The 13882-nt window shown below is 31.9% G+C and overlaps 1 protein-coding gene and 1 long non-coding RNA gene across 8 annotated transcripts in view; one reads left to right on the top strand and one right to left on the bottom strand.

The window, feature by feature from the left end:
• Positions 1 to 107: 107 nt before the first annotated feature.
• LOC131957406 (uncharacterized) lies at positions 108 to 7885 on the top strand. Its single transcript, XR_009389105.1, has 2 exons — positions 108 to 336; positions 7645 to 7885. It is a non-coding gene; the product is annotated as an uncharacterized LOC131957406 (long non-coding RNA).
• Positions 7886 to 9297: 1412 nt separating this feature from the next.
• Positions 9298 to 13882, bottom strand: part of LOC131957377 (uncharacterized) — a 46356-nt gene continuing 41771 nt past the window's right edge. For all 7 annotated transcript variants that reach the window (XM_059322144.1, XM_059322145.1, XM_059322146.1 and 4 more), the window contains 3 exons: positions 13421 to 13523; positions 12816 to 12927; positions 9298 to 12588 (listed from right to left, as the gene is read on the bottom strand). In XM_059322144.1, the coding sequence (XP_059178127.1) occupies positions 12440 to 12588; positions 12816 to 12927; positions 13421 to 13523 (364 nt within the window). In that variant the 3' untranslated portion in view covers positions 9298 to 12439. The remainder of the gene's footprint in view (positions 12589 to 12815; positions 12928 to 13420; positions 13524 to 13882) is intronic.

Genomic DNA, 13882 nt, shown 5'->3' with positions numbered 1-13882 from the left:
AATATACCGTTTCGTGTTTTGACTCCAGTAATGATAATATATATGTTTATATTTGAGTGTGTATCACTTAAGTTATCTTTAATATTATTACGAAGTAAAACATTTATCTGGCATTTATGCTTACAACTAAACACCTCGTTCGGTCAAAGATTTGACCTACTCCTCCTGCACTGTGTGTTTCGTACTAAAGCTGATTCATTTTATAATCTACTTTTCAAGAAAATGTCTAGTCTGGTTAAATGTTCCATGAACAGAATTGCACCATTGGTTCGCACAAATATCACACAGAAAGCGACATTTCTTTCAGGCCCTCCAAAGCATCCATCGTCCTTCGTGGTAGGTTGTTGTAAAAAGTTAAAAAAAAACAAACTCCTTAGCCGTTAGCCCTTACTTACTAAAGTCAAAGTAGATCTAGTAAAGTTTAGAATTAGGCTAATAATTAGTAATTAGTAATTACTATAATTAGGTTATTTTTTTAGGCCTAATAATTAATTATGATTAAGTTTTTAAGAATCTAGATCTAGAGACCTGGAATCTACATCTACGGCCTATATTAGCGAGGCTCACTAACTTTAAAGCGTCCTTGGTTGCTAACCAGAACATGGCTACCTCACCTGGGCCTACGATTGGGCAATTTTTACTGCTTTGTTCGAGAGACCACCTTAACATTAAGTTTAAAAATAATTATCACGCGAAAAATGGCGTTTTTTTCGCGTATTTTAAGCTATCTGAAGATGACAAAGCTATTTTTGGCAGATTTTTTTTTTTTAAATTTGCTTCCGACCATGGAGGTCAAGCGGAAACATGGGTATAGTTTGAGTTGTTTAAAAACTTTAAATAAAGGACTGTTACGTGTCTAAATGGCACTGTAAGGTAGAGTATTATTAGATTGATCGTTTAGTGAAAAAATATTGTAATTATTTTGAATCCATTTTAAGAAATCGGCAGCCAAAAAAGGTCACTGAAAGCACGTAATTTTTTATTGTGACGTCATCGCTATTGTTACGGAAGCTGTACAGTAGTATCCTCTCGCTGCTTATATATTATATAATTGTATTCTTTTCACTTGACACTCTTTTTCAGCTTATTTTGCTAGCGTAATTAGACTAATTAAGCCTAATTATGGATATTTCACCTGGCTTTTGGATTATACTAAGACTCTAAAAGCCCTTAGCCTTAAACCACAACGATCTGTTTTTTTTTTTTTAAATTTTGTGTTGATCCCTGGAATTTGTAGTGAGCGTTGGTCTTTGTGTGCTTATTTAGGCCTAATTATTTGTTTTCAAATTTGTTATAGCTTAATTAATTTGTCTTAATTCTTATTGATTTCATAAATTTTAATTAGGTTAATTATAATATTATTTTCACTGGTCTTCGTTGATACATTTATTAGGCTTAGTAATGTTTATATTATATAAATATATTTATCAGGGGCGTAGCGAGGGGGCGGGGGTGCGGACCGCACCGGGTGACACCATTTAGGGGGGGGGGGGGTGACACCAAGGCAAAAAATAGCAAAATATATAGAGAAAAACTTGAGGGGGGATGCAAATCGAAAGTTTGAGGGGGGGGGGGTGCTAATCGAAAATTTTTCCCCGGGAAGGGTCGCTACGCCTCTGGGGGGGGGGGTGACACCATTAAGTGCCGCACCGGGTGACACCCGACCTCGCTACGCCACTGATATTTATATATTTTATTATATATTATTAAGATTTTAGAGGCCTGATAAATTAAATGATTTTAGCGTTGAGTCTAGGTTTACATTACTAATTAGTACTTAGTAAACCAAGTACGCATGGACTAGGACATGTGTGTGCTGTGCCGGCGGCGTTGTGGCGGGCGATGCCTCTCCAGCGCGAGCGAGCGAGTCGTGTGTCACACTTGGCCTGTGTCGATGTTTGGAATGCATAGGCATAGGCATAGGCCTAATTCTCGCTCTCGGGTGATTAATTTTTATGCGCTGACATTTGAAAAATCAAATAGACACACATCTTAATTAAATACATTTAATTTGAACTTTATATTAATCTAGACCTATAATACTAATTAGGGCCTATAACTTGGGATAACAAAGTACTTGGACTAGATTTAGCGCATGCGCACACTGTGCTGTGAGTTTTCTCTCGCTGGTTGACAAAATAACGCAGGCGGGCTAGCGATGTTTGTAATTTGCATATATCTTCGCTTACAGGCGATCATTTTAATGCGATTGGCCTCTTTTTATTTTATAGGCCTAATTAATTGTATTTGATAGGCTAACTTTTCTGGTTGACAAAACTAAGCGAGCGAGATGTCTGTCACGCGCACTGCCCGTGACGCTGTTTAGAATGTATTTCTCGCTAACTTGATGAATTTGAATGCTATTGCAGTGTTTTTTAAAATAAATCAAATACTTACAAATCTTTACATTTTAAACTGAGCATAGACAAAAGTTTGTAAATAACACACCTGTCCCAAGTGAAGTGAGAGAAGAGGGTTAGATTAATTTTACAATGACATCGCTATATTTTATGAATTGCCCTAATTAAGCATTTCTAAAACACTTACACTAGTTAATAAAACATGCATGGGATTGAATATCTTTAAAAAGATTAGATCTATACTATATATTCTTGAACATGTTGTTCATTAATTTGAATTTAGTTTTCCTTTTTAAACACCCTTCCATTTAAAAAAAAATTAAACAAAAATATTTAAAAATTCTAGATCTAGATCTAATTCCATTATGTGATTTTTTATTCTGACGAAGACAGTGTCCATACGAATAGAAATGTGGTAATAAAATCAAATGTACTGTGCATATTCTGCTAAAATCAAATCAGCTGCAAGGTCAACCCTGCAGAGTTCGTCTCTTCAGAAAAGTAATGGCGATCTGGTTGTCACGGATTATTTGGCTTGCAATGCTTGGAGTGGCCAATTAATAAAAATCAGTAATTAAGCTCCAAATGAGTTTATTTTCAACAAATTAAGTATTTGATTGATTAGAGATTGATCTCTAGTTTCCATTGGTAATGTTTAAATCGAAAAATAACGAAATTTAAAATTAGTGAGTATCTCTAGCCTATATAAATAGTAAATGTAAATACTAATAGTAAATACATTTATTTTTTAATGATTTAAATTTTAAATTTTAATGATTCATTGGGTAATCTATCGTTTTGGGTACGTAAAATGCCAGCAGCTATTTATGTACGAAAACGTTACCTCATTGTCAAGGCTGTAATAGAAGTATATTGTGATATATTTGTGCCAAATATTGTAGATAGATGAATAATAAACCTAAATCAATGGCTAAATATATCGATAGGCCTATAGGCCAGAAATTAACTTTAAACAGCAGTGTCTGAGAGCAAGATTTGCTATATAAACAGCAGCCATTTGTAAAATAGAGTGGCTTCCCCCTGAATCTGGCGCTAAAAGCTTATAAAAATAAAACTTAGACAAGATGGCTGCTATAGTAAATGAGCATGGTTGCATCTGTTGGAAACATCGCTAGTCTTCATTTATTACGGAAAAGTTTTAATTCAATTGTTTAAAAACAGGTACATAAATGAATCAAGGAAACATTTTTGAATTTTTTAAAACATAAATCCTCCTCAAAATGTGAAATAATAATTAAAATTTAAGGAGTCACCTGTTTTTCACATTACAAATCGCAGGCGATTTTACGTACCCAAAACGATAGATTACCATTCATTGTTTTCCTAACGTTTATGTGTGTTTCGGTTGTGTAGTAGGCCTATAGTAGATCTATATAGATCTAGATTATTATAGATAGTGTATCTTATTATATTATAGGGCCTATATTAGGCTGTTCGATTCAACGCTTCCGGGTTTGTAATTTTCGTGGCATCTCACGGCTCATGCGCTTACTAAAATGGTGACGAGTTTTGCTTTCTCTAAACAGTAGAGGGATAAAACTAATGACTATGAGGCCATCGTTAATTTTAGAAATCCGTTTCTATTTCAGTCTGTTATTTAAGAATTGTCAAATGTACTGTTGACCTAATTTCTTTGTTTGTCTCGCAAGCGGCGGCAAAGTGAAAATAGTTTTATGTCAAATCAAATAACTCTAAAATAACGCTTCCATAGCAAACCAGACTGTGCATATAAAACTTGAAAGCATAAATTTTACACACATTAAAATTTAACTGGTAATAAGTTATGGAGTTTATGAGAGATGTTCGTGGCAAAACGATCACCACCCCCCCCCCCCCCTGGTGAACGGAAAAAAGTCACAGGAAAAAAAAGCACAGAAAAAAAGTCAGTTTTTGCTAGGAAAAAAAGTCACGGAAAAAAAATGGAAAAATTTTATCGGAAAAAAAGTCACAGAAATAAAGTCACAGAAAAAAAGTCACACAAAAACTTTTTAGAAATATTTTGATTTATTTGTTAAGAATTGTAAAATTTTGTATGTTTATTGTTGTGGGTTGTATTTTTAGATAGCTTAAATTATTTATAGACGTTAAAAGCACTATGATTTATAAAAATTATAAGTAAAAATACTCTAAGATAATTTACACAACAATCTCAACTTATGTTATGTATTTAGTTAAATACGCGGTAGAAAAGTTAACTATAAAAGAAATTTAGGCACATCATTGTGTTTTGCATATGTTTTGCCGTAGGCAGTTCTCTGGTCGGCCTTCCCTCAGTAGGCATTGTCGGAACATATTTTGTGTCAATGACAGCCTTTGAACCTTGTCGGCTCTCTGTTTTGATCCTAAGTTTTATGTAATGAACGTGATAAATGTGGGCAGTAAAGGTGGTTGAACTAAGCATAACTACTTTGCCATGATTTGAGGGCAGTAATTCAGATGACCTTACCATTTCACAGTAATTTAATTTAAAAAAAAACACGATGAAAACCATGGACATTCTATTAAATGCTATAAATATTATGTTTAACATAATTACAATCTACATAATTCATACTAAATATTTTTAGATGAATTATAAAAATTACTATGCGTATACAACCTACACACATTACATTACATTCAATTAATCCTAAACTAATTTGCACTCTCTGAATATTTTATACATAAAAGTATTAACAAATCCCATGCAAATATATATTTGTGACTTTTTTTCTGTGTTTTTTTTTCCTGTGACTTTTTTTCCTACAATCTCTCCCCCCCCCCCCCCCCCCCCAATAATGCCATTTTATTATAATCTTGTTTGGTGAAAACGAGGCGCAGGAAAATGTGTGCCGCGCAATAATCCAATCATTTGGCTAGATGTATGACTGTTTTTTTATGTCACACCTAAAAATAGAATGTTTACGCTTTCTTCATTGATGATTGTTTTTATTATTTTTTAAACTGAAAGTATGAATTATTAGTTAGATTGCAGGTTTTGTAACTTGTTATACTTACCATTTATCAATTTTAAAAGCATAGCATGCTGATTGTGTCCAAATATAGTCATAAAACACAAATATAAAGTTATAATTGCGATGTGCCACACCCCCTCAAGAAAGCATGTGTATTAAGCTGTTTATCTCACTTTATAACAGTAACTAAAATTAATTTTCAAATATGTAGGCCTATTACTTATTGGGTAAGATTAAGCACATGTTTATTAATAATTTTTAAAAAAAAGGGTAAATTCTGTTTTAATGAAGGTCACAGGTCAAATATTTTTTCCATTAGTCAAGTTCAGTGGAGGGTGCCACAGGCTGACCTGACTTTGGAATTTTTTTCAGTAATAATGACTTTGCACAGAAAGTTTAAATATGCTAAATTGGCTTAGTTTACTAGTGTGCTAGCTATTATTGATACATTTTAAATTAAAAAATCATTCTGAAATTCTCATCAAAATGCCTAGCCTATATATTATAATTTCATAATTTATAAAATACGCTCCACTGGAGGTGAACGTGAAGCGGCGAATAAAATAAGCTAAAATGAAGTTTTACCCATTTATTAGGCTAATGTATTAAATTAGAGACATTTTTGCCATTAATGATTCGAGATCTAGAGATCTAGATCTAGTAAAAATTTATTTTAATTTTGGTCTATACTAGCCGGCCAGGCCCTGCACTGGCCTTTGTGAAAAACCTATCTGTAAAGAACCATGTCTTGTGTGTTAAGTAATCAGCATATACCCGGCATTGCCCAGGTTTAGGAGATATAGATCTATTACTTTTCGAATTATGTAATTAACCCAAAACAAAACAAGGAAATGCAAACATTAACATAACGTAGGCCATTCAGTTCACGGCTTCCGGGTTTGTTTGTTTATATTATCTCATGGCACAAGCTCTCGAAGCTATTTACTAAGATGGGGAGGCACGGTTTCATTTTAATTAAGAGTTAGAGGGATAAAACCAATGATTTTGAAGCCATTGTTAATTTTAGTATTTGGAATTACCCGTTTCTAATTAAGTCTGTTAATCAAGAATAGTAAGGTGTACTTTTGACCTAATTTCTTTATTTATCTTGCAAGCAGCGCTTTAGTGAAAGTGGCTGTTTTTATTCTTGTGTTAACGTGAACTTAAAATCAAATAACTTCTAAACTACATGATGAATATTAACCAGTGTGTGATGAAGTAATGGTTCAGAGTCTTAGCTTTATATACGTGACAACGTCTGGGAATAATTCTTAGATCCGTATGTGTGGACAGTATGCCAGAAACATGACCCCCCTTATAATGCCATTTTATTATAATCTTTGTGCTGAAAACAAATCATTTGGCTAGATTTATTAGTTATGTCGCGTCATATCTAAAAATAGAATGCATTGCGCTTTCCTCATTCATAATCATTTTTATCTTTTTTTAAAGTAAAATATGAATTATTAGTTAAGATTGCAGTTTTTTAACAAGGTATACTTACCCTCTGTAATTTAAAAAGCATGGCATGTTAATTATGTGCAAATATTGTCATAATACACAAAAATCTAAAGTTCGATTTATTTATTTATTTATTTATTTTTTATTTTATTTTTCTACTACCACTATCCACCACTCCTAGAGCTAGGCTTATACAATATTAGAATAGTTTATTTCTTCAGTATATATTTATTATTAACACTATAACTCCGTTCAATAATTAGACGTCCATGTAATTTTTCAGTTTCGCCCGATGAACTAAACCCCACTTCACTTTGTTGCAGAGTCTTAATTTTTTCTGATTGCTTAGTTCAAATATTTTTTTGTTTTCTGACAGAGTGGTACTTTGAAAATTAATAACAACATATTTTTATAATCTTTTTAGAATTGCCGAATATTTTTATCTGTTAAATATAAAGGGTCACGTGATTGAACATTTTGTTGCCAGTGTTAACAATACATTTGTGTAGTTTAAAGTAGAAAACCCGACCTAAGTCATGGATGGTTTGGGTTTTAGCGATGATTTTAATTTTAAACTCAATAGTCCATGATGTGTAGCTTGAAATACTTTACATTACAAAAAAAATCGACAATTTAGCATTTTAGTGTGTTCTTTAGTCTGTATCTTTTGTGAATAATTTCAATTTTAACTAGATCTAGGTGGTATATGGGTATCCAGTCATATTGTAATCCATATTGGGAGAAGAATGCCCTACAATAGTCTTGGGGGAGGGGGTCAATGTCCTGCCCTATATAAAAAAATTAAGTAATATTGTTTCATATTGCTAGATTTCTTTTTTTTTTCATAGAGCAAAATTACTGTTGGAGGAGGCATGTGTTTGACGATTGTTGCCCCCATGTTCTGGATAATGGCAAACATCAAGCACTATAAGAATCCTGATGGAGTTGCACAAGATGAAGAATAATAGTTCTGTTGTGTTTGAATGAATAGCAGACAGAATGTTAACATTTTGATGAAAAAATCACAAATCTGAAATCAGTGTGATACAATTTTCCAGTTGATACTTATTAAAATGATTGATTTTTACATTTGAAAATTGTTTGTTTTTGTATAAACCTCCTGCCTTAACATACAAGTTAAAATATTTGCACAGCCAGTTCTAAATGAACAACCACTCTGGTATAAAACTATTCTGAATAAGAATTTTGCAATGACCAGTCACAATTATATCTAGCAGGTATTGAGAACATGTGTAAGCAGACATAAAATGTTGAACTGAAAACTAAAAAGTGTTCCAATTTTCTGGGGCTCTTACTTAAAATGATTAACCTTCACCTAATGTGACGTACCAGCTTAAAGTAGAATCACCTAATACACATTTTTATATAGAAAAAAAACTAAAAAATCTTTATAATAATATATTGAGCTTCTAATGTTAATTGCACTGCAAATAGGATATGCTACAACTGAAAATATTTGCTTAACCAGTATCTTGTGATCTTCAAAAGATAGTTATCTGCTCCTACCCAGTTGTTGTTCGCAGAGCAGGTGAGAAATCCGTCAACTCTTGACAGTTTCCCCTTGACAGCTTGTTACTCTTTTATCTTCCCTTTATTATTGAAGATTGAAATAATTAAATTGTCTGTCTAGTTAAACTTAAAAAAATGTATGTTCTTGCAATGCAATCAAAGACGAATGTATCTGGAAAGTTAGGGAACAAAATTGAGAGTGCCTACGTTAAGTTACAAGATTTTCCACAATTGGACATTGTGAACTAAGGAAAAGCTTGTAAAAATTGAGAAATCAACAAGTACAAGTATAGAATTAGAAAGTATAGCTGAATTACATTATAATATTAAAACTTGCATTCCAAAAAAATTGCTTTTAACTTTAACAGGAGTGCTTAGCATATTTATTTTATCCACAAGCCCAGTATTAATTAAATCTTCTGTTTGGTCAAGTTTTGTGTTTTTATGACTGAACTTGCACAATCTAAATAATATGAGTTTGTTGGAGAGGATTGTGTTCCATCCCATTATCCAGGGAATGATCTATATTCAGCATGAGTATTCTCCTGGTTAGTATATATTTTCTAAATAAATTTGTGATCCTGCAACACTCATGTCCAGAAAAATCTTGATACTATGCTTGTTTTGAATTTTAATGGGACCAAAGTCATATTTATTCGTTCCTTGTCATCGGGTGTGTGCCATCAGAAACTAGTGATTTTAACAGCCAAAAAAAAAAAACGTTTGTCCATTGTAAATGTACAAAAATACACAATTATAATACTACCAGGCAAACATTTAAACTTAAACAAGAAAGTATGGTGATTGATCTATTCATACATCTGAGCTCCTAATGAGATCACACCCACCAGTAATAGATCTAGTGAAGGTTGATTTGTATAAGCTTAAATTAAATCAAACTTTCTTTTTTACTGAGCATAAACTTAACTTTTCAGTGCTTTTTGTTACTGAAAAAAGTTAAAAAAAAAAAAAAAACAAGTTTAATTTTTCTAAGTGGTTTATTGATTGATAAATTTCAATTGCTAATGCTAAATATGTTGGAAATAAGATTGTTTAAAAAATATAATTCATACAAAACATTTGCTTAGAATAGTTTCTCAACTTGTTACTTTATCAGTTAATGTGAACTTCACCATTATGTAAGGGCTTATCAATGGACACCAGCGAGAAAAGTCTCAAAGGTATTTGAGAGGTCCATAAATTAATTTAAAAATCATGCACGGCGTAGTTACAATTAATATGGTTATAAAATCCTGCCTGTCTAGTTTTTTTCGGACTTTACTAAAGATTGGATGTATCTGATGTTTTTAATATTTTCGGTAACTAAATAAAAATTAAAAAAAAAAAGCAAAAAAATTTGGTTTTCGCGTGTAATGGCGACATAAACAATGGCATCCTGCTATTCGATAGGCTGCTATAAATAAACTAGGTCATGTAGTTTAAATTTGCATTGTTATTTAAAAACTTGATCTGCAAAGTTTTGTAAACAAAAAAAACTATAAAGTGGGGCTGTCAGAAATCGATCACGGAGTTCCTGTACAGCCAATCAATGTTTGTCTTACGAAAGTGAAACATCGGGCTATAACTTAGGCTTTATGAAAATAAATAGAGATGTAGCCTTAAACTCAACAAATTATTTTCAAGTTCTCTGGATCTGCAACTTGTATAGTATTGATTCTAAAAATATTAAATTTCTGAATTAATTTTAGGCTTTTAAGTTTTTAATAAAATTTTATCTTTTATTATTTTTACGGTCCTAAATCTAAAAAAGCACATTTGTATTCCATGTCAACAACATTACGGAAGGATTTTCGTCAACTCACTGGTGTCCATTAAGAAAATACAAAATATTGTTTCATATTTAAACCAAGAAATAATAAATACTTGATCTGATTTTTGTTTTCAAAAGAAATATAGTTGCAGAGTTTTAAAAAATGGATTTTTCATCTACCCTAAAAACTTCTGGGGTTGAGAAACAATAAACCAAGGCATAGGTAGACACAATTTGACACTATTATATTATGGAAATAAGTTAGATCAGAGATCAAGATCAAAGAAAACAATGCATGGTATGGTTTAGCTTGAGCTGCCATCACAACAATCTTAAATACAGATCATGAAATTTCTAATATATTTTTTCCCACATTAAAAATAAGAGTTTGCTGTTGTTGGTTCATTAATCAAATTTAAAAAAAATGGTCCTTGAAATAAACTAAAGAATCAGCAAAATTACTGTCACACTTACTTTCAAGATTTATAAAAAATACATTAAAAAAATACAATAGCATTGTAATTGTACATATTTACATTAATGGCACATTGTATAGGCATGTTAAGAGTAATAGGCTACAAGGCAAGTTTTTGTCTTCATTTAGCAGTAGCTTCAAGATCACTTTTACCAAGTGTGCAACATTGAGAGATTTATAAATCATTAACTTTCATTAAGAAATCTTTTTCATGACTACTTAGTGTAGATTTTAAATTAAAAGTATTATAATGCATACACAGTAATCACAAGTATTTTAAGTATTTACTGTAAGCCTTTAAATAGGAATCTGCTTAAAAAAGAGTTAAATGAAAATCTACTTGAACTTCTGCCCAGAAGCAATAACCAAGTACTGGTACTTTAAAGTAAAAATGTCAACAATGAGAAATTCAAACAACACTAAGTAAAAGTCAAGAACTATTCATTTACTGAGTTACACTATGTTAAATATATTCAATGCAACTAATCATTTACTGAGTTACACTATATATTAAATATATTCAATGCAATTTTTAAGCTTTAAATATTGCATTGAAAACTGTTAACAGGTACATAAATCTTCATTTACAAAAAATGACTATCTTTGTAGCTTGTGCTAGCATTTCTAACACTACATTTATACTAAATGTATTAAATAAATACCTAAGCACTAATTATGCTAGCTACCAAGTTAATCTCAAATATTTTAGTTGTAGAAAACACCTGCATTTATCCAGCACTCAAAGTAACAACTCATAAGGACTAAGGAAAGATTACACAAACCGTGAGCTAACATGGTCAATGGGAAGATGTCAAGTTTTTACATGTGTCTATTAAACAATTTGTATGGACCTTTCTAGAGTGCAATCAAACCCTAAGTGTGTATAAAAAGGAAACCAGTGAATACAAGACAACTTATGACAACAGACTCTAAAAATGTTGTATCAAAGCAACAGTGTGACCCTCCTGCCCATTCATCCAGTGTAGTACTGAAAGTAACACTTCTTGTGTCAATAGAACATTCAAGTGCAGAACTACATTTTCTTTTTAAAGTTACTGGTTCAGTGTTGTGCATATTATATATCCCCAAACAAAAAGTAAATAAGAAAATACATGAAATAATGAAGTTGAGAATGAAATTTGTGCAGTGAAGAAACTATTAAATGTGTGGTTATAAGTTCAATAAAAAAATATAGAATTGATTTGCATGATGTATTAGATTCAGAGTATTATCAAAATGCTATATAGCAAGATTTGATATGATATATATATATATATATATCAAAGGAGTATTAAATGTCATGTCAGCATAGTCAAGAAGGGTGATCAACCTAAAACAACAAAACTGATAACAGCTCATAGAACAAACCCTGAGGTCAGAACTCATTTAAAACAGCTGAGACTGTATCTTGGTTAATGTGCTTGTCACTAAATTGTTCAAATTGGTGCTCATTTTCTTGGTCCCATTCTCCCTTCATGATAAAAATGCACTTTGAAAGTGAGCAGTTATCAGAGCAAAAAGGTCCAATGTATCACAAATTATCTTTAATAATTATCATTCAGTGATATGTAAAATTAATTAAAAGGTTTTTAAAAGTAACACTTATCACATGTATCACTTTGATTGATCATTATTTCAAGTTGGGCAACACAGTTAAACTACATTTATATTAAATCTCATTTTAGTTCTAAATATACATAAAAATTTAAGAACATTATATTTCAAATATTAAAATAATTTGCATAATTACATGTCCAGTTTAATGTTTTGGACATATTTTGCTGCAAACCCATTGTTAAAATGTACAAAAATGAGTGACACAAATGTATATACTCCAAAAAATCAAATGTAAAACTCCTGTTGTCCTTCAAGTGGGGTTATCTTTTCTGAATGAGAGTGATTTCAAAAGACTCCCAGACCGTCTCCTATGTCCCGGTGAGGCCTGACCTTGTGTGATCAGAAGTTCTATTTCTACACTTCGGCTTAAGGAAACCCACTTTGGAACCCCATCTGCATCTAATGAAGGAAGAATTTTTAAACTGAGTATGTTATTAGCATTAAACTCTTCAAGCTATTAAACCAATCATTTCTGCCAAACTTCCATTCTGCACAGTAATTTTGTTTAGACTTTTGATGTTAGTAGGCCTACAGTCCATGTTTTCTTTACTGAAGACAAAAAAAAAAGAAGAGAGAATGAGCTTATTGGGTTGCATCTTGACCAAACAAGACAGCAGCTAACCTACCTGCTAGAAGGGTTCTTAGAGGGATACTCTTAGTGGCAACATGCTCTTTTCTGGAATGTTTCAGATTAAAAATCAGAACGGCATCCATGGATATACCAGAGCCTTTGTCAACCTTAAAGAAGAAAAACAATTTTATTTCTGGGTACAATCAGTGATGGACTGGGGAGGCTAACAGGCTGAAACCCCATGGTGTTGGCTTGTAAGATAAGGGAAGCAACTGGGTTAAGAAAGTGTGATATTACAGTCATTTGATAAGTTATTTTTAAAACTGACATGTAACAGTTGTTTGACATTTTTCACTGAACAGACTTTTTCTTGTCAATTTAAATACAAAATAACTGATGTACCTTGTCTTAACCACATTTTAGACAACAGAAGCTAAATTCTTATGAAGTTTCATTATCCCTTTACTAAGGAAAAGAATGATTCAAGATGAAAAAATTGAAATTTTAGGGGTGGGGGTGGCTGCAATGTATGTAATGAGAATAATTAGGCTATGGTTTGTTCTGCCAGGGATACAAAGGGTAGTATCAAAATATCATCCAACATTTCTATTGAATACTGTTTGATGCAACTGTTTCTAGTATAAAATAGTTTGCAAATACCTCAAACTCTGTATTCAAATTAGGTGAACCTGCATGAATTGGCACCAGCTGAGATTTGCCAATAACTCTTGTGTTATGAAAGAGACTCAGCCTGTTCCCAGGGCTGTAAAGTGAAATGCAAAAGTCTGAGTGGGATGTCATGGTCAATAGACAGAGATCACATTCAAAGCATTATTCTCAGAACTCTTGGAACTGTTTAAGCTTTATACACATATTTTATCCTTATTTTACCTAATATAATAAGTAAACTATAAACTGAATTTGATTAAATCTTCTATAAATCAGTGACAACATCAGGAATTCTGGTTAATTTCATAGTTAAATTTTTTTTTTGCTTGCCTAGTTACTGGGAGAAATGACGACATTCATTAACTCAAATTGTAGCTGGTATTGTTGAATCTTTGTATTGTACATCCCTAATTTCATTATGTTCTTTTAACATTACCTATGTCCAAATTATTT

The sequence above is a fragment of the Physella acuta genome, unplaced genomic scaffold (genome assembly GCF_028476545.2).
Source record: "Physella acuta isolate Inbredline_101_S28 unplaced genomic scaffold, ASM2847654v3 ptg001237l, whole genome shotgun sequence".
Lineage (NCBI taxonomy): Eukaryota > Metazoa > Mollusca > Gastropoda > Physidae > Physella > Physella acuta.
Note: the sequence above shows the minus strand (reverse complement) of the source record. Positions and strands in the feature narration are given on the sequence as shown.